Consider the following 21,217-nt stretch of genomic DNA (forward strand, 5'->3'; position numbering starts at 1 on the left):
AAAAACAAGAGAGTCAGCAAAATAATCAAGGCAACACCTGGGGGTGGGGGGGACGACAGAAGGAGGGAAGTGGAGAATTAGCCAATTCTCTTGCTACTTGAAAGTGCTTCCTATTCTTCCATTATGCTCCTTCTCCCCTTTGTATAGGCCAAACAACCAAACAACCTCAGGTGTTTCAGACTATGATGGCTGGCATGCCTTGCAGTGATTTTTGCCAGCTTAATGCCTCCAGTGATAGGAGGACCAAAAACTGCTTTTAATATTGCATCCAACACTCTCACTCTGATGATTGGTTTTCCTGTTATAGATCTGCTTCAAAGGAGTTGCTGCAATCCAGGATAATCAACTCTGCTTACTCTTGAAATAAAACACCTCTCAAAAGACAAGGTTTGGACTTTCAAAGGAGCTTAAGAGAATTAGACTCCCAAATCCTATTAGATTTCAATGCTGCTGGAAACCTAACTCTTTCAAAAAAAATCAAAGCCCAGAAGTCTAGACAGGCAGAAATCCTGCTGTTTCATGAAGATATGGAGAATGAGAGGGAAAAAAAAAAAGACCAGCTACAGTTATTCTTACATAGAAAGTAGATACCTTTATTAAAAAAAAAAACAAAAAAAAAACAAAAAAACAAAACACAAACAAACAAAAAACAAAAACAAAAAACCAGAAACAGCTCATTCTGACTTTCCCATATTCATTAGGCAATAATAGAAAGCCAATAGTTCACGATGATTTATTAAACAGAATTAAGAAACTAAAAACACTGAATTATAGTAGGAAAGTATTTAAAGATGAGTTAAATATTACAGATTTAAAAGACATAATCTTTTGTATTTATCACCTACTACATATAGTGAATAAACCTTTCAACATTTTTACTTCAAAATTAAAGATGATAATCGTGTTTATGTGAAGGTATATGGGAGCAAAAGAAATGAACATAAAATCTCAGTTGTATTTACTTTGTATTTACATTACCTGCAGTTTTAGCTGTTTCCATCTGCAAAATTATTACAATTTAAAAAAATAATAATAATGAACACACACCTATACCAAGCAGCAACATGCTAAAACATTCAGGGTAGCCAAATTCAAAACCTCCAGCCAAATTCAGCCACTTCACTCAGCCAATAGTCCTCTGTGCAATTGTTTAAGATGACATTTCACTCAATCTTTCAAATTGACTCAAGAGCCTTCTCTCTGAATGTCTTGGCAAATCTACTCAGGTATCACAGAATGTAATTGGCAGTGTTTGATTCCTTTTTCTATGGAATGAAATCTCTGTTGACTTTGCATGCAACACTATTTATCGCTTTAATTTCTGCCTCTTCTATACTGGCAGAAAAAAATAATTATTTTCTGATCCTTATGAAACGGAGAAATAAATTATTCTTCCCATTACTTTAACTCTGCATGTACAGGGCTGCTGAAATAACCATTTTGTCTTCCTAAATATAAAGCAATTCTGCAGTTACAAATTCAAAAGCTCTTCCTTTCACAGTGATTTTTACAGTTTAAAGGGTTTGTTTTCTATTTATTTTTTCCTGTAAGTTCCACACGTGCCTTAGTGTACTAATTACCCACAAGAGAAAAGGAACACACCATCAATTCACTACACTGGAAGGGGCAAAACTTAATAATGAAGTGCCCCAATTGTATTTCAGTCAAACTCCTGTTCATCTCTATACACCTAGGCAAGCAAACAAAATCAAATTATTCTCTATTTATAGTTGATCAATCCAGGAATCCAAAAGATGAGAGCAAACTGAAAATCAGCAGGAAGAACATACATCAAGACTAAGTAAAACTTCATATTTAAGATCTGAGGTCACCCTCAGAGCTTTCAGCCTAACATGAAGTCAAACTCTGAGCTCCACAGAAGCAGATGCACTCTTTGCCATAGACATCAAGAAGGTCTGAGATCCTGTCATGCCTGAGTGTTACAGTTCAGTGGTATCAGAGCACTGACTAGTTTATCTTTAACTCTGAAACGCCTCAAACACACAACAGTATGCTAAAATCTTCTCTTTTACAGCACCAAATGCTTGCATTTCTCCTTACTTCAGCATGCCAGTATCTTCCATTCTATCAGGCTTGTAGACTGATGTGTCAAGCTTGACAAGTAGACTAGGTGTCAAGCTTGATTTCTTTTCCCCCTTCCTCTCTCTTTATCAAATACATGAACAAGCCCTGACACCTTCCATAAAGCTCCAAAAATCCCTTTCTTCCTGTTCTGACAGCTTAGACTTATCTCTAATCATTTTCCACTTGACCTAGCAAAATCACATCTTCTCAGATCCTTTTGCATCAGACATGCGGATGCTAACTAACTTCTCATTTTACTTATGCAGACATTCATTACACCCACTCTGGTGTACAATTTGTTCTCTGACTTACCTTGCTACTTTCCTACCACTGTTTTGACAAAGACACCAAATTAGGGCAACTTTCTTAGAGCTTCCTTCCTACACTCCTTCTGCTTAACTGTATGAGATAAGATGATCAGAACTTCTTAAAATCTATGCATTCATTCATATTGTGATTTTTTTCCCCCAGTTTCCTACTAAATATCAGTCTGTGGTACAGGTATCACAGACACCCTATGGTATCTGTGGTATTTGCGCACTAGTAAATATGACAAAGGGCCTACAAAAACCCCCGGTCCTTCTGCAGAGGCAGCCAAAAGCAATACGGGTTGTCAAAAAGTGATACTGGAAAACTGAATTCAGGAAACCAAGTCCCCTGCATGGATGAAATACTAAGTACACTCTCAGCAACTGTCACCCACCATCCTTTCCTTCCTGCTTTCATCACCTCCCTGTTGGATCCACACTTGTCTGAAATTTAACAATTGGACTAAAGACCTCAAAGCCAAGGCCTTCGTCTTCTATCTTCTCTATAAATCACAATAATTCCATTGAGTTTCTAAGCATGTGTTATGAGTGTTAATATTCAAGTTTCATCCATTTCCCTCCAATACCTGAAAACTCCTCTGTCATGATGCTGCTGTTATTTAAGGATTTAAGGAACAGTCCTTGTTTACTTCAAACCCAATGAGTAGAGATCTCTGCACAGATTCTAAGTCAGTGATGGAGCTAATGAACATGCCTGACAACCACACAAATTGTTGCAAGCACTTTAGCAGTATGCCTCTGGATTAAATGCAATAGATTTTCCTTATCATACTTGAAAAAGTGTTAGGTGCGGATTAGTTGTCTCCTTGAAAGTTGTCTTAAAATTTATGCCTGCCGGATAAGCACAGTTTTTAGTCCATCTCTTCCCTACACCACCCTCACACATACTTCCGTTTTCCAATTGCAGTCCTTCTCTAAGACTCTCCTTTCAACTCTGTGACAATTTTCTTTCCAAACTAGGATAGTTATCCAAACTACCCTTCTGCAAACAAGAGCAATTTTTTTAAAGAAAGCAGACTGACTTCAGAGTACAGAAATCAATCAGTCTGAATCAGTTACATACAGACCCTCAGCTATAGGCAGAGAAATATGTCATCTTGCAGAACAACTGCTGCCAAAACATCTTGGTATCTCACCAGGTTTGAAGAGCCTTCAACAGGCTGGCACTGATTAAATCCTTCTTCTTCCATGGGGAAAGAGGGGGTGGGTACCAAGCAGAGCCTAAAAACATTTTAGGATTTCCAAAGCCACACAAGAGCTGTGTAAATCCAGCACATGGAAAAGGCCAGTACAGCACAGCTCTTTTCTGTTGTGACATCTCCTTGTCAAAGCCGAGGGCTGAACATGAAGGACTGCAAAGTCAGGGGCACAAAAAGGAAGCACAACGCCACAAAAACGATACATAAAACACAGTTTTCCTCTCTCCGTTATAACATAACATGGCAAACAGCATGCTGACTGAAAGTGATACTAAAAACCAATTAAAAACACAATGCATAGCTGAGATGCCAACAGGATTTACAAACACGCTGAAACAGCAGGATCTGGTATCAACACTCCCCACACCTAACATAAATATTTAAAGTTTATTGTTAGGTAGGGGAAGCAGATTAAAGAAATGACACAGCAGTGCTTTTGCTATTACACAGAGTGATGTGGGCGGCTTTGACGTTTGTAGTTCCCAGTCCAAGTAATGTAACGTAACTACAGTTGTCCTGCAAACCGAGAGGGACCTTTCCTACACACCACCGTGTCCCGCGAGGGTTGAGCGGTTGAACGGTTGATAAGGTTGTAGCCTTATCGCCTACAGGGCTGCGGAGTGCGCTGAGAGCGATACGCCGCAGACGCCCGCCCCCGGGAGGGCAGCACGCTTCCAGAAGTTACCGCAGCGATCCGGCAACGCTGCCCAAGGTAACGGGATCCTCGAGACCCCCCGCTCCGCCCGAGGGGCCACCCGCCCTTCCCGCTCCCGCCGGGGGAGGAGCTGCCGCCTCACGGAGTCGTTCCCCACCGCCTCGTGCGTTGTAGCAGCGCGGCGCGGCTGGACGGGACGGGCAGTTTCTCCGCCGTGGGCCCGCGCGAAGGGAGCGTGCACTTACCCGCCGAGCCGCCGGCGGCGATCTGGTGAGAGGCCTCTTGCAGAAAGCCGCCGGGCTGCCGAGCCATGGTGACCGCGCCGAGGAGGTCGGCTGCCGGAGAGTGGATGCGAGCCGAGGCCGGGGCCGGGGCCGCGCGAGGCGGGAGGGGGGCAGAGCCGTCCCGCTGGAGCCGGGGGGAGGCGGGGAGCCGCGGTTATCTGCGGGGGGGCCGCAGCACGGCCCTTGCAGAGCCGGGCCCTGCCCTCTGCCCGCCGGCCCCTGACGGCCGCAGCGCGAGGCTCGGGCTGGCGGCTGAACTCTGGCTCCGAGCCCGCGAGCCCGGCAGCACTTTGCGCTGCTGGGAGAGCAGCAGTGTCCTGTCAGCGCGCTGGCGGAGCGGCTGCCACCTCCACCGCCTCGGCCCATTCACTAGTCTGTGGGGTTTGTGCCACACTGCACGCGCTTCCTGCAGTCCCGATCCCCACCGGGGCTTAGACCCAGCGAACGCCCACCAGTTCTCCTCATTGTTCTGCTTTCAGGAGGCGTCGGTGGTGCCATTTGGCTCACTCACCATCTTCCTGAAGCGCACTGTGCTATAAAAACCTTTGGACTATGGCTGCTGCTCTTTGGTGGTCAAAGGACACGGGGATTTGGGGTGGACGGTGCATGCATCATGCAAACCCACAGGCTCAGCAAAAGCTCCCTGGCCTTGAGCACTGTGACAGTCAGCCCTGGTTCTGACAGTCTCTAGCGTTATTCCTGCCAAGGCCAACCGACGCTTTTCAGAAGATGCCAGGATACAGTGCAGGGGGTGATATTGGCCAGAGGCTCTTCTCCAGAGTCTGTGTTGGCAGGGCTACACTGCTGAAGGGGAGGACAGATCACCTGTATGGATGTGGAGCAGCCAAGGGCGTTTATTCTCAGAGACATTGGGCATAGGTATAAATGCCAACATGTCTGTTGTTGCTGTCTTTTCCCTAACTCTGAGTAGCACTGTGGTTTCTCACAGTCCTCTCCATATTTTCTTCTAATACTACTACTTTTTCTTAAGCCAACAGAAGGCTTGTCCATTCAGCTCAAACTTGGTCCTTTTCTAACAGTGAGAAGATACTTACATACAAGCATGGTTCCATTGGTTTTGAGGAGAGAACAGAGATAGTGTTGATCTCAATGGTACATTTATTAGAGTTAAGAACATAGATTTTAAAGGAGATGTCTCTTGAATAAGATTCTAGATTGCTGTTAACCACTCGGATAACTTGGGTTTAATTTGTTTTCTTGCTAAGAGCTCTACAATGCTAACGCTGACAAGAATATTCTTTTTGAGTCAGAAATCCTTAACATTATCTTCAAAGTGATTCCATTAATAACCTTGAACTTTATGAAATAAAACTAGGCTAGATTTGCTGGCACATCTCCAAAAGAAAGGGAAAAGAAAGATAGTTTTTGCATCCTTATTTTTTCACTTCACTAGAGGGAAAACAAAAACAAACAAATAAAAAAGAAGACAACACCACCACAGTTTGCTGTTATCTTACCAAGTCAAGAAGTTTAAGTCTAAAATCTCTTAAAAGCATTATTTATAACAAGATGCATATTATATATTCCTGCAGCACAGCTACTGAAAGCAAATGTTGGTACTCAGTTCTTTTTCTGTTAGAAAAGGGATCTGTGGTCCACCTCTTTCACTGGGAAATAACCTGTGTACACACAAAAACCCATAATGTTCTGTGATGAGGTGCAATTTGAGAAGGGAGGATTCTTTAACAGCCTACAAATGGGTTTTGTGCATAAGGTTTTGAAACTGCAGTACTTTCATCCCCTTAATTTGCCTTTCTGAGAATCATTTGCCAAACCTTTGCAAATGTTTTCCTGTTTTGAGAAGCAATTGCAGGTACCTTAGAATTTGGAAGTCAAAACTTAAATATAACTTAATAAAATATATATTTGGAAAATGCTTCCATGAAGTCTGCTCTTGAAGTGTTGTTCTGATAAGTTGGTTTGTGGAGTGCGTGCGTGTCTGTTGTGATAGTTTAGCAACAAACGTTGCTAAGTGACCGGAAGTTCCAAGGATAAAATGAAATGCAGCCTTCAACAATTCAGAACAAAGAGAAAAGGGAAGTTTTTATCGTTACTGTAAAACACAAGAACACACAAAATATACACAAAAGAGTTAATAAAACAATAAAACTGAGCTATAATATTCAGTTAGATAATTTGCAAGCATCAGCAAACAAGCAGTAACTTGAATTCTTAAATATATATAAGAGCAGAGTGGGAATTGCTGTGGGAATGCAGAATAACTTCCTAAAATTAAAGAATTTATAATGTGTTGACATTTAAGTGATTGAAATCTCAACTTCAGTGTTTCATTAACATTAGCATCATTTCCCTTGGTTTTGCACTTTGAGACTGCTGCTCAATTAAATACAGCAGGATCACCAGTTCTCCAGTGTTTGGTATCAACAAAAAGCAGATGCTGAAACATCACTACTTCACTTATTGCAGGGATGTAGGTCTCACTGTGCAATGCTTTTTTATTACAAATAGCAAATCTGGTATTAAGCCAGACTTGTTGGAGTTGTTCAACAGTCAAGAAAATTCGGAGTTGGCCAGATGAAGGTGTTTGGTTAGAGTTGTTGTCTGCACAAGGTGTCGCTGCAACAAAAAGATTTACATAAAAATTTACTTGTATTTAAAACACAAATGTGTTGACCCCGTCACCGTTAAATTCTCACATAAATATATAGCATTTCTTCCTCCCTATGCTTCCTCAACAGGCAGCGTTCCCATTATGTAGGTTTCCCAAAGCACTTCCAGGCTTAATCCCATTTCCACGTGGCCTCTTCCCAAACCAATGCGGCTCTCCATGGCCTTGGCGGCACTTCTCTCTCCATAGGCGGGGAATACCGCTCCTCGCCAGTCTGGGCAGCACTCCAGCGCTAACCCCTCCAAAAGAAAACAACTTCTTCCCGCGCACGGGAGGACAAGCCTGCCAGACGCCAGCTGTGTCCGCACACCGCCCCGCAGACCTCAGCCTTGCGCTACCTCTCTCGCCCGCACGGCGGCGCCGGCTGCCCTGCAACGCCCGGCCCGAGTCCGCAGCCGTGCCATGCCGTGCCGCGCCGTGCCCCGCCCTCAGACCGCGGCCCCACCGCCGGCCCTTGCACGCTGCGTGCTTGTGGGGGTGGTGCGTTCGGCCCTCCTCCTGCCGCGGCCGCAGCTCTCGGGCTTTGTTGTGAAGGCTGCACGCCGGCAGCTTGCCCGCGGGGGAGGAGCGCGCAGGTAACGGGGCTGGCGGGGCGCTTCCTTCGGCTGCTCCGCGGCGCTCGGGTTCCAGCTCGGCCCTTCTCTCGCGGTGGGGCCCCGCGCTGTGCCCGCAGCGCTTCTCCGCCCCCTCGGCCCTCCCCGCCTCCTGCCGGGCCTGCTCTGCCGCCGGGTCAGCGGCTGTGCGGGAGGAGGGTGCGCAGCATTGGAGAAGCGCTGGTCGTTCCCTGTATGACTGGGAAAGTGGGAAGCGAGTTGGCCGCGCAGGAGTACGCGGCTCGGAGTGCAAAATGGTGCCAGCTCGGTGGGAGAGGGCACCATGGGCAGCTGCTCCTCCGGGGAGGAAAAGTCACAGGGGGAGCTTGGGGTTACTCCTCCCCGAGCAAAACCGGGAAGGTCAGAGCTGGGTGTTGTAGTCAAGCAAGAACGGGTTGCGGGCGGCACTCAGAATTGTAATGCGTTAAAAAGAGAGGAAAAACAGACCAAAAAAACCACCCACACGCATTAACAAATACCAAAGTAAAGCTTGTAAGTCTGTGCTTCTGTTTTGAAAATTCATGACTTAAGAAAAACATCTTTAAGAAGTTCCCATGTGTTTTGCACTTCAAGTAAGCTTCATAGGAGCCTGTTTCCTTAATGATGCTGTAAAGGTCTATTTAATTTGAAGCAAGGAACAATATTTTTTGAGTGCAAGCAATTTGCAGAATTGTTTCTGTCTGTCTTTGAGGACATATTTTACTATGGCAGTGCGCACCCTTGGATCGACAGGAACCACCGTTTTTATCTTTGTTCATTTAAACACGCTGTGTCATTGACTTAAATGTTCTGTAAACTTTTAGGGAAAGTTAAACGAAGTCTAAATTGTTAAGGTAAACATAATGTGTGAAGTGGCTGGCCATTCTGTTTTTATTTTGGTTTTGTTTTCATAACAAAAGGTAGCCATACACATTGAGGCCCTTCAGCCCTTAGGCAGAGATGTGAAGCTGACCCTTGTACACGGGCAGTTCCGTGAGCGTGGTGGGAAGCAGCTCTTCTGCTCATCGCGGATTTCATTCTCTTGAAAGTGATTGCCTTACCTGTCCAGCTGAGGATAAGTGACTGCAGCTCTAGGTGCAATATAGTAAGTGAATGGAAGGGCTGAGCAGTATCATGTACCGTATTTTAGAAAGAACAACTTCTGCTGCAGACTTGGGGGAAAGAGATGGAGCTGTAAAGCTGTGCCGCATCTGAACAGTGACAGCATTGCTGAAGGGACTGCAGCCCTTCCCAGAACTTTGCTTGCCTGTGGCAAGAACAGACGGGTGCAAAGCACCCTCCTGCCGGTTTCTTACTTGTTTTGTCTAGTTTATTCTAAATGCCCAGACTGGTAAGCCTCAAACCAAGCTAGTGGATCTCGGTGTCAAGAAAGTGATGTAGTCTCTTATATTTAATGAACAACTCCTTATTGTGTGCATTTCTGTATACCCTTTTTGAAATTGTTAAAGTTTTTCATGCAGCAACGCCACATTTCTTTTTATAGCCTATTTCTGATTCCCATCGCAGTTCGCAATGAGAATAACTCTCCCCTCTTAGTGGGTAGAAAATGAAACTTTAAAAAATATTCATCCCCAGTTTTCAGAACTAACTAGACTTCTTGATATGGTTATTTTGTTTAAATTATTACTTTTTTCCTTTTGGAGAAGGAAGTGTTACTCTTGTTCTTTGCATTTTGTTATTCTCTATCCATTTTTAGAAGTCATTCTGTGCTAAATTAGAAATACCTGATTAGGGTATTAATTGATTTACTTGACCAAAAAAAACAAAAAAAAAAAAAAAAAAAAAAAACAATTTTGTTGGTCTCTCCTTGCACCTAGGCAGTTGGGTTTCTGGCAGTTACAGGAGTGTGGAGTTAATACTCTCTGACCCAGCCCTGGTCATTAGCATGTTGTGTTTTTGAGAGTCATGAAGTTGGAGAAACACAAAGAAACATTCAGAGCTTGATAGAAAGTGACAGAGGGCTGAAAACATGGTTTTGATATGCTGATACGTGGAAATAATCATTAAGTTATTAATTGATCACAAGAATCAAAAGAAGGAAGATAGACATGAGCTGAGAGTAAAGGGCAATAAGTGTTTAAAAACTTATTTAAAAGAAAGAAAGAAACAAACAAAAAAACCACAAAACCTGGGCTCCAGTGCGTTAACAAACTTTGGCACATGGTAATTTTGCAACTCCTGAAAGTATCATCTGTGGCAGTGGCCCATTCCTTTTGAAGGAAGGGACTCAGCTGTGAAAGGAGCCAGTGTGCACACTCATTTATTGAGAGGGATCTGTGCTACTTTGATCCACCAATTTGTTACATGGTAAGATGGTTTGCATGCTCCCTGCTGGCATTGTGGTCCATAGTATGAAACTATAGCAGCAGACTTCTGTTTGCCATGGTGCCACTTAACGTAGACTTTTATATGTTTGTTAAGGACAGGTTAAAAAAAAAACAACCAGGTTAAAATGGGAAATAGTAATTACTGCAGGGTGGTGGCATAGGTTGCACACCACTTACATGTGTGTTTTTGTAGGGAAGGGGATGAATGGTGGAATCCCCATGTGAACATACAGCCTAACATCATAACATGATCTAGCATCTGGCTTCCTCTTTTGTGAGTGATTGTGCTGTGTGACACAGCAGTAACACAATTTTAACAAGTCAAAAAATAAAACCAAGTCAACCTGTAGGCCAGCAGATACGCATTTTCTTGTTTAGGCAATTCTTAAAAAGAAAAGTGTTTCTATATATATGGGAATCCAGAGTGCATCTGACAGTGTTGGTATGCATCAGCCTGTTGGGCAGTCCTGTAACGAAAAGGAGTATTGAGAAGATATAAAAAAAGGAGCTTTCACCTGTAGGACATTGATTCTGGTTTTTAGGGAATTGTCTAAAGAAAAAAGGCAGGACACAAGAAAAGAATCTATGCTTGTTGTCGATAAAATTTATACTAGAAGTTCACATTGACAAACATAATTCTGTTGGCAACTTTTTGCATAGTTAAAATTATCAATATGTATGGGAATCACAATTTTAGCAGGCAATAAATTACATCACACTGGTTCTTAATGTTATTTTCTTATTAGAAAGAAGCTCTCATCTGTGACATCGTTTAGCTAGAGTACCACTTGCTAGAGTAACAAATCAAGGAACAAACACAACTTGCCTTCAGGCGAGCAGCGGAACTTCCACTAGTTACAGGGAAATAGGATTATGTTGTAGGTGTGGGAGAAATAATTGGTAATGACTTCAGTTCCTGGAGGGGCATTAATTCTTGCACCATGAAATCCGTAGTAAATTGAGTTAAGGAGATCCACGTAACATGCTGGTAGACAAATGTTATCCTTTCTGTCCTTTTATGTAAATCTGTTGAGGATAGAATTTGATCTTTAAGTTACACATTCATTTAAGTTGTAATATTTCAGCCAGCTATGCTCTAATTTAAATGTTAAGTGTGAAATAAATTAGAAAAATCTAATCTGCCTCAGTAGTGTAACACTGGGACAAAGAAAGATTAAAATGTTTGGTTATCGATTAGTTCTGTGGAGGAAGGGGGTGGCAGTTCCTGTCAGAATTCATGGAAGGAGAGCACGGTTGTGTGAGAGTATAAACTGGAGATTCTGTTATGCTCTGCCACGAGGAAGCTTAGTAAGGGATCAAGGATTGCTTGAAGGCAACAGATTGAATTTTTAATGGTCTTTTTAAAACGTAAAAATCTAGTGATGTATGTTGGTTTGTATTTTAGTTTATAAATAACAATGTCCACTTGTAAAGAGAGGGTTAAGTGCTGACGAACTGCTTCGTGGTTGGATATATGTGTGGTTTTCACTTTATGGGACCAAATCCATAATTTCTGTTGTTAACCATGAATCTAAAAAATTGTACAGGGTTGGCTTGGATTGGCTTAGGGAGAGGGAATAGGGCATGGCAGTTGTTATATTTGTAAATGAAAAGTATTACTTATTTTTTATTTTGGCAGAGCAAAATGGAAAACGTTATTATTCCTCATTTCAGTTTCTAATGAACAAGTTTAATGTGTATAAATATTTGTATAATGAATATTGACTGCTCCTCTAGGTGTCTGTGGTTTGTTTCCTCTGGGAGTCACCAGTTCTAACTTGCTTTCTTTACACTGTTTCCAAATTGTATATTTGCCTTCTCTCTGTGAATTCTAACCTATCAACAGATGAGAAAGTGAAAGTCTTCTTGCTGCTTACACATCACATCTGATAGTAAATACCAGTTTATGTCATGTTTTTCTTTTTTTGTTCCCCCTTGTTTTTAGATTTAGAAGCTTAATTGATGTGTAGAAAGGTAAGCGTACTTCCCAAAGGAGAGTGGTAACTCAACTTCTAGCTGAGTGTCCTTAGAGATGTGAAAGTGCTGACTGAGCATAACTGGAAAATTGCTCTAGGACTTTCTATTTGTGATTTAAATGCTATTGAAGGCAGTTATGCAAATGTAAGTATTTTCATTTTAAGCATTCAGTTCTCTCGGTAATGGCATTTGTAGATATAAATTTTATAAAATGTTTTTTAAAATGTACATCTAGTCTTATGTGAAAGAGATTGGATGGTGAAATGTAGAGGAGATACATATCCTAGTGGAGTATCCTGTCTGAACGTTGTCATTTTTTATTGCTGTCACTGCATAAATTATATTTATCCTCTGGTAAAGTTATTAGTATTACTTCTGGAGAGGAATGTTTATTTTCTCAAGTACAGTTCTTAATTTCTGATTTTTATGATCTACAACTGCACTTGCTTTAGGATTCTATTTCTCAGTGTGGTGTCTTTGTGATTTGCATTCAAGTAAGCAGAAATTGCTGCTTCTATAGGATTATTCAGCATTAAGTTCTTGATAGGTGAGAATGTGTTAACTTGTTTATGTAAATTCTAAGATACAAGCATGAGAAACAAAGCAGTATCTTCATTGTGGTTAGCTGTAATGTACTTATGTGTGTTATGTGTGCAGATGGAGGAAGTTCTTCCATTTGCCATTGTAAGGTTGTGGCTTCCCTTGTGTATGGGAACTGTTGAGTCACAGCCTGAACCACTAATTGATCACCTGAGGAAAGGACTAAGTCAGCCGTGGGAGCACAGGTGAAGGCAATTCACCTGTGTGACCAGAAGGGGTGGAGCCTGGCTGCACCCCTTGTAGACCCCATTTAAGGGCTGACTGCGACTGGGGAAGGATCTCTTTCTGGAGTTCCCTCCTCCTTGGAGTTCTTCCTGTGAGCCTAGATCTTTGGGTACAGGTAGGCATTCCTTCCCTGTTTGTTTCTTTTCCCATTTTTGCCATGATAATATGTAACAATAATAACAACTGTAACAGCTTATTTGAAGAGGTTGACACAAGCACTACCTGTTTGCTGCTTTGTATCTTCCTTGGAAAGAGGAAAATAGTACTATGAAACATCTACCACAGCTTTAAGATCTACTGGATGTATCTTTCTCAAAAATAAATAAATGTGAAACATGGGAAGGACAGGTTTCAGTCTGAATCCCCGCAGTTTCAGTATGCCGTCTGGTAACAAACTAAATAAAACAAAAATAAAAACACGTGTGTTTCTGTCTACTGGGCAGCTGATTTAAAGTTGTGGGAAAATGGTGCAGTTCTACTTAGGCAGTAGGTGAAATTGTTTTATGTTGTGTTTTGAAGTATGGTACCTCATGCAGAAATGTTTCCTGGTACTGAATTTCTTTATTCAGATTATTACTAGATGATTGACAGAGGTGGTTTCAAAGACATTCAGTGTAAGCAAAGTAGAATCAATAGTCAGAATCCAATTAGCATCTGCTTTCACATATGTGGACTTTTATTCCACTTAATTTTTTTATTATTATTTTGCTGCTAATTATCAGGATACCATGAGCTTGCTGTCAGTGTAAACAGTTAAGATAGAATAAAAATGAGGCTTGAAGTAGTTAAATACTTGCATGATCTACGTCTAAAGGAAAATAAACACTTATTAATAGATCTGTCTGTGTGGATGTGTTTGTAATGGCATTTATTTTCATTAAACCACAGGAATCCTGAAGTTAAACTTTTCCCTTTGCACCTGATTACATATGATGAAAGAGGATGTGGTTCCACACCTACATCCTTCTCAACTGATGTAACTGTTCCTTAAAGAGACCTCAGCAACCCCATTGTTGTGCTTAAATACATGTTAAAATGCATTTGGATTAAAATTTGAATTTGGCAAATGAAAATCCACCTTTCAGGTTTCAAATTATGTTTTTCCTTGCAGTTTAAAAAAAAAAAAAAAAAAAAAGGCAAGGAAGCATTCTAGTCTGATTTTGTAGTACTTACAGCTGAGTTCAGTGTAGGAGATTTTGTCCATGAGTCTCTTCAGGGGGACAAGCTATATGGGGAGAGCTGGGCCCTAGTCAGGGCTGTGTGCTTGTCTTCCTTCACCACTGCTCATTGCTTCTGTAGGATGTCCCACAGTGCTGGGGTTTTATCACTCACCACTGCATCCCAGCCTTCTTGCTGCTATGTCTCTTGGCTGTTCCCAGTGTTCCTGGCTGAGTAGTCTCCTCTCTTTTTCTCCTCTTTTTCTGGGGAGGTGTTTAGGGTGTTATGATGGAGGGGATACAGGTCTTCCCCTGATTTTAATGTCTGACCTCACTGTCCTGCAGCAGTTGATCCCTCTTGGCTGACTTACATGTTTAATAGCAAAGGAGGAGGCAGGGACAAGGTGTGGAGTCCTTTCTATGTATGCCATCTCTTTTCTTGCATCGAGTCCTCAGTGAGTCACAGGCCTTCCCAGGCAGCACTGAAGGAGAGAGCAACTCCCTGTCAGCCTGTGAGCAGCCCTCCTGGCAGGGAGACCAACGGGAATGGAAAGCAGACTAGAGTCAGCAAGGCAAGGAGTAGAATCGTAGAAATGAAGGCCACCTGTTATCATATCCTAAACCATGCAGAAATACAGGTAATTTTCTAAAATTTTCCTACACTTACACGCGTATGTAGCAGCAGCAGCCAAACTTGAGTACGCGGCTCTCGCCAGCAGGTGGCGCTGTGCGCTGCTTGCCGGGACCGAGTGGGGCCGGCAGGCGGAGCCCCGGGCGGCTCTGAGCGCCACATGGGCACCCACCGCCCCCTGCTTAGCGGCTGTAGCTCTTGGGCACGTCCCAGCTGCGGCGCGGTGCGGTCGCTGTGGTTCACTGCCCGACTCTTTGCTGCAGTGGACGAGGTTTGCTGACGTTTGTGGGGTCGCCTGTAAAATTCAAGAATGCCTGAACTGCAAACATTTCTTTAGAAATACGTTTACCAGATGCAGCCCTGTAGGCAGACTCATTACTGCTGCAGTGTGGGAAGGGTTACTTATTTAAAGAGATGAGGTACAGCTCTTAAAGAGACAGCGCAGGATACTGTTTTAGAGGTAGTAATTTTTTTTGTTTGTTTGGTATTGTTTTGCTTTAGGGTTTTTTGGTTGCTTTTATTTTTATTTTATTTTTTGTCTGCATGCTTTTTTTGAGGGTTTTTTGTTGTTGTTGTTTGGTTGTTTTTTTCTTGAGATTGTTTTTTTTTTTTTTTTGTCTTTTTTTGCTGTCAATTAGTATGTACCTGCTGGATTAGGGTTGTGTCTGCTCTGTGCAGTGCATATCCTGCACTCCTTATTTGAAACTGATGGACTGATGTTTACATTCCAAAACAATGCAAAGGGTGTGTGTGTCATGGTGCTCTGGCTCTGACATATGTCTGTACAATAGCACCCCTATGCTTTACAACCTGACAGAGAAATACAGCCATCCCCACAGATTGCAGGGTTGTTTGGTGGCTGCAGGAACACCAGGCTGAGCTGCAAGCTGAAATAACCTTTGGGAATGTGTTTCTGTGTGCTGATTATCACGCACAAGAAACCTGCATTCAGCTCTTAGGGAACTAGGGTAGAAGAGATTGTGAAAATGTTTGTCAGAGAAATTATGGATTTAGAATTGTACTGAAATGCTGTCATTTGGTTAGCTTTACTTGTTTTGATGATTAATAGTCACTTTTGGTTTGGAAAAAGGAAATTGTGTTGTTGTTTTTTGTTTGTTTGTTTTAGTATGGCACATTAGCAAACTATAATAATAACACAACACTGAAGTGTCAGTCCAGCTTGGCACACACTCCCCAAATTGCAACAAAAAAGTGACTCTGTGAAACATATATATAAAGCTTCTCACTTCTCTTTGTGTCTGCCATTGATAAGTGCTAGTAAAAAATAAAGACAATTAGAAGATGAGCTTGTTCAAACAGTATTCTTTTTCTTTCTAAAAAAGGTTTTCTGAAGTTTTTAAGTTAGCACTTATTTTCAGCCAACTGTGTATAATTAGGCTTTCCAGAACATTGTGATGTTAGACTTTCCAGAACATTGTGATAATGTGCGAGGTGATCTGAAGTGTGTCCCTGAAACACATCAGTGATGCGTTTTTAAGAGCAGCTTAAAAAAAAAAAAAAAAAACTGTGGAAACACTGAAGAGTTTGCATTTCGGCTAGCAGCAGTTATAAGTGAGCAGTTTTGAAGAGATCAGTTTGTGTCAGACATCTGGGCAAAACACTTTGTCAGTTGCTTTGCTAATATTTTCTAAGCAGTTAGAATTCAACCAACAAAGATCATCTTGGACTGTTGGCCTTAAGTTTTGGTGGGGATGGGAAGTGCAGCTGAAGATCCTATTGGGCTAGAGATCAGGAAGAAACGTGATAATCCTTCAATCCCCTTCTTCCTAGGTAGAAAAACAGAAATAATCTTGTGCAAATAGTCTGTAGTATAAAACATCAGAAGTCCAGGTGTCCAGCAATATCTGTTGATATCCCTTTTCAACATCAGCAAAATATCCAAACATTATGATGAGGATGATGGTATGTACGTTCAGTTCTGAGGATATTACCCTGGGTAGTGTGATGTAGAGGCACGAAGCATCTGTCTGAAGCCAAATGGAGGTTATATCATTTGGACGGCACAAGTGTGAAAACCAGAGTGGTGTTGCCAGAGGCTGGGATGTTAGCACAAAATAGAAGCTGTAGAAGAATGTAAATATATGCGCTAAGTGTATGTTTATGTAGCAATCTTACAGTTATTAAGGGAAGATTTGCTAAGTTTTAGCTCGTGTTCTTGGTAAAGGACTACTTTCTTTTGGGGATGGAGGGGACTTTATAGGGAATAGTTAGTAAAATTTTCAGTGAGATACAGGATAGAGCTGAGGAGACAAATGGTCCATAAAATGACATGCCAACAAGTGTTGGCGCTTAGAACCAAAAATAGAGCTTCTTCATAATCTTGTATGAAACGTGAAATGAGTAACAGGATCAACAAGATGAGTTTTAGTAGTTATTAAATGTGGGGGGGAGGGAAAGACCAGCCTTCATTAAACTTCTTGGCATTAAAATGTTTTTGATATGAAAAACAAAAAATTCCAAACTCACCTGCCAGCGCACAGTGAAAATCATGATGAGGTGACTGATAACAAATGGTTTTCTATGCTCCATGCATCAGTAGAATTTGGCAGTTGCCCTGAAGGAGGCAAAGAATAAATCTGTGTGTTCAGCATTCCTCATGTATCAGCACCTGCTTCTTTTGAGAGACATTTAGATTTTACAGAGTGCCTGAAGCATTAGCAGAGAAATTCAACAAATGTTTAATAGCAGATATCGAAGGAAGATGATGGAAATGTAGAGCTAGTAGTTGTGGAAAACTCTGGGAAGATCCAGGGCTTCTGGGATTTGGTTCCATCTTTTTTAATCCGGAAGATCTCAGATGGTAATTGAACATGGTAATTCTGAATTATGATATAGGCAGAAATAATAGATTTTTCTCCTGACAGTCAAGAGCATCTAAAAGAACTATAAATGATTGTCCATAAAGTAATGTGAGATTTCGCTTCATTTAACAGGTAACACTGAAGTGGGGGATGAGTTCATGGTAGCTGAGTGCCCCTTGGAGAGCTCAAAGCAGGACAAAGTACAACACTGTGCAGAAACCTCTGATCCTCTGCACTGACCACATGTGATACAGCAACTGACCGATAAAAGTCTCCTGAAGTCTGAGGGATTTCTGAGTGCAAATGGGAGGATACAGAACACTTAGACTACTGCAGTCTTATGCAAAAAAATATTTTGCATGAGATTCTTGAACTTTCTGTGGCTTAAATTTGCATCTCAGCAGTAGGACACAGCAGACTTTGAATATTCGGGGTTTAACATTCACTCAAAGAAGCTTGCTAGATCTAATGCAAAGCATCTTGTGAAATATTCCTTTTTCTGTTCTGTCAGTAAAATATATGTGCTGTAAACTGAGAATCTGGCCCATGCCACGTGGGCTAATTATCCCTATTTGTGGTACTTTTGTTTAACAATAAAGGAAACTAGCAGAATAAACTGGCACAATACTGACATTTATGAGGTAAACAATACAGACTATACTATTCATGGAGATGTCCCAAATTTTAGTTGAAAAGTGCATCAGGCAGCTAAGAGGGAAAATCAGTCGATAACTAAAATATTTTAAATTGTGTGCATTTGTCACAGCCTTTTCTCAGTGCTTAATGACTTTGGGGGTTATTTTTTTCTTATTTCCATTCGGAAGTGGATCATACAAGGTTGGAAATTGTGCTTGCTTCCTTGCTTAGCTTTTTAAAGTCAATGTGATTCAAACTGCCATTACCACTTCTCATCCAGCAATGAGCAGCTCTCCCTATGCCTTCTTCTAAGGCACAGATTGCAGATGAATGTCACAAAACCCCTTCTTCCTCATTTTCTTGTTTGTAGAATAGATCTGAATTTCCAGAAGGAGCTGGTGATGCGTCCCAGTCATTCCTGCAGGAACTTGTTTGCAGTCTGATATGAGATGAATATTCCCATTTGAGCTTGAATCAAAAGTTTTTGGTGCATGTATCCTTTCTTAAATAGCGTAACTTGCCTTCAAAATATTTTAAACTTATTTTACACTATATATATGTGTATGTTTCTATTTATATATATATATATATATATATATATATATATAAAAAGTAATTTTAAATATGCCAATATTAGGATTTGTAACTGTTTATTTTCTATAATCTGGCCATGTTAAAACTATAGTCTTTTTGAAAATGTCTCTAGCTATCTGTTACAGTGAGATTTTACTGAAGGACTTTGTTGATCAGTTTTTCTTAGTTTGAAAAAGCTATTTGAGAACCCCTGTACCTATTTTTGTATAAAATCTAATGACAATATGAAAAAGTTGCTATCCAATTCAATTTTCTTGATGTATTTAACTGCTTTAATACCAGATGAACAACTTGATATTTATGTACACAAAATTGCCTATACAAATAGGGCCTTGACAAAATGCTTTAATCACTTATTTGCTCATATCCTATGATTTTATAGTTAACTTGGGGAGTAAGAGTGATCATTTTTGTTGTATGCTTTTGCGAGCTGGATGTAAATTAATTACAGAAATACAGTGTCAGCATGAATTAATTATGCAAGTAAGCCGTATGGCTATTTATTTTATTTAAACGGCAATAGCTTGAGAAAATCTTTTATCTTAATAGATTAGCCAGAATTCATTTGAAAAATTCTTAGTATGTTTAAGGTAATGGGAAAAAAAAATTGCTTTCAGTACATCCTAGCAGAGATCCTGTTTAAAACAGATGACAGCCTGTCACGTTCAGTAGCATATCAGTCATCAGATTTATTCTAATTCCTTAAGCTGAACATTTCATTCAAGCTTGTAGATTGTCTTGTCAAGCTACCAAAAGCTTCATAGCAATTCTGTCAAGCATACAGTTGCACCAGCAGTTCACAAATGAATGCTAAGCTACAAAAATGTTGTTTATTTTCTTTAACATTTTATTCATATAACTGAACTTTTCTCTCATGAAGAGAAAATAACATCTGTTTATCAGAAGGCATTCAAGGAGCTACTTTCTGAACGTGCCTCATCCTGACCATACCCATTTCAGGTCAGGGGCCATTGTTTGTGGATGTGTTGTTTTTACTCATAGCAGTCTAGACCACCGTGGTTATGACATTTCTCCTGTAATCACAAGGGTCCAGTGAGTCGTCTTTTCCTGCAAATGTGAAGAAATGCCACTGCTGCTGTGCATTAGGTCCTTGTGTAGTCAGTCCTGCTTTGTGGCACTTGGTGGTGGAGTTCTGACCATATGAGAAGTCAAAATTTTGTTATCAAACCAAATGGTTATGGCATTCTTCCTGTTTATTCATCAGAATCTCTTTGGAATTTTTTTTATGCTTTACTGGGCACGTTTGCACACACATGGTGTGGCTGAGTTGGGCTCCTTGCTTCTGTTTCAGATCTGCTGCCTTCAAGGGAAGATGTTTTTCTTGTGGTGTTTTTTTTTCACCCCTTCTAGTGAGTCTTCTACTTTGCTTAAACGAAAGCTTCTACATAAATTTGTATCACTTGCAAACAAATATACAAAGTAGTTGAGCCTGCACAGTAGTGAGAACTTGTCTTAAGACACAGTTGGCTTTCTTTAAAATCAAGATGCACAAGTCTAGGTTAGTAAGGCACTAACAATGATTAGTTGAAGCAGTGCTTATTAATTTGCACTAAAAAAACCTACCCTACAACCTACTAGGTTACAGTATTTGATTCATACAAGCTCCAAAAAATTGTTCAGTGAAGTGAGTTTTCATGAAAGCCATGTGTCCAGGTTAGATTGATCTCTATATCAAACTGCTAATGCTATGACATTCATTATAAAGTCATGACTGCCCTTTTATAGAGAAGGAAACCACATTGGTTACCTTTGTCAGCAGTAAGAAAAATTTAATCTGTGTTAATTGTCCACAGTCACCAATTTCAGAATTTAACTCCACTTTCTACTTCCTCACTGGAGCTTTTATTTATTCAAATATATGATGATTTTTTTTCTGTCCTTTGCATACAGTGCTACGTTTTCTTTCCTGATCAGATGGTTTTCTTCGTTGTAAATTACTGGAGCTTTTACATTGTATTTTGATTTGTTAAATAGCAAATATGTTCTTCTAGTAGGCTTATTCCTTTAACAGGTATTCCATAAGACAAACTGTATGTGTCTGAAATCAACTGTGCGGTTGAATCCCCCAGATAAATTTGAAGCCTGAGTGCATTAAAAAAAAATAAATCATTAATATATCAAGATAGCGAATAGTCAGAAAATAAAGTCCCCACAGAGAAGAATATACTCTGTTGATGCTTTTGTTCTGTAAGGTGACTCTGTCTTACATACCTCAGCTGTTTATGTCAGAATGACCTAAAGGAGAACGCACTCCAAGTAACCAGACTGCAATCAGTCCATGGAAATGTGAATGGCTAACTGAAATGACTTAGTTCTCATCTTACTAAATGGGTTGGATTGCTAACCTGAAACATTGACTGACAGCATGATTTCATATGTTATGAATTGAAGCTGATGAATCCTAGAATAATAAGAAAGTAGTCTCAAGATAA

General features: G+C 40.8%; 2 protein-coding genes and 1 long non-coding RNA gene across 12 annotated transcripts in view; 2 read left to right on the forward strand and 1 right to left on the reverse strand.

The window, feature by feature from the left end:
* SLC25A21 (solute carrier family 25 member 21) overlaps positions 1-4,674 on the reverse strand; it is a 222,504-nt gene extending 217,830 nt beyond the window's left edge. For 2 of the 4 annotated variants that reach the window (XM_052696863.1, XM_052696862.1), the window contains exon 1: positions 4,514-4,674. In XM_052696863.1, coding sequence (XP_052552823.1) covers positions 4,514-4,580 — 67 coding nt within the window. In that variant the 5' untranslated portion in view covers positions 4,581-4,674. The remainder of the gene's footprint in view (positions 1-4,513) is intronic. The other 2 variants (XM_052696864.1, XM_052696865.1) reach the window with 2 other exon arrangements.
* Positions 4,155-6,459, forward strand: LOC128087373 (uncharacterized). The gene is made up of 2 exons (XR_008209803.1): positions 4,155-4,538; positions 5,032-6,459. It is a non-coding gene; the product is annotated as an uncharacterized LOC128087373 (long non-coding RNA).
* A 1,162-nt stretch (positions 6,460-7,621) lies between these two features.
* Positions 7,622-21,217, forward strand: part of MIPOL1 (mirror-image polydactyly 1) — a 174,284-nt gene continuing 160,688 nt past the window's right edge. For 4 of the 7 annotated variants that reach the window (XM_052696882.1, XM_052696875.1, XM_052696884.1 and 1 more), the window contains exon 1: positions 7,622-7,777. The gene's annotated coding sequence lies outside the window, so the exon portion shown is untranslated. Of the gene's footprint in view, positions 7,778-19,614; positions 19,725-21,217 lie in introns of those variants that run through there. The other 3 variants (XM_052696878.1, XM_052696876.1, XM_052696877.1) reach the window with 3 other exon arrangements.

Source organism: Tympanuchus pallidicinctus, unplaced genomic scaffold (genome assembly GCF_026119805.1).
Source record: "Tympanuchus pallidicinctus isolate F22 unplaced genomic scaffold, pur_lepc_1.0 scaffold3, whole genome shotgun sequence".
Taxonomy (NCBI): Eukaryota; Metazoa; Chordata; class Aves; order Galliformes; family Phasianidae; genus Tympanuchus; species Tympanuchus pallidicinctus.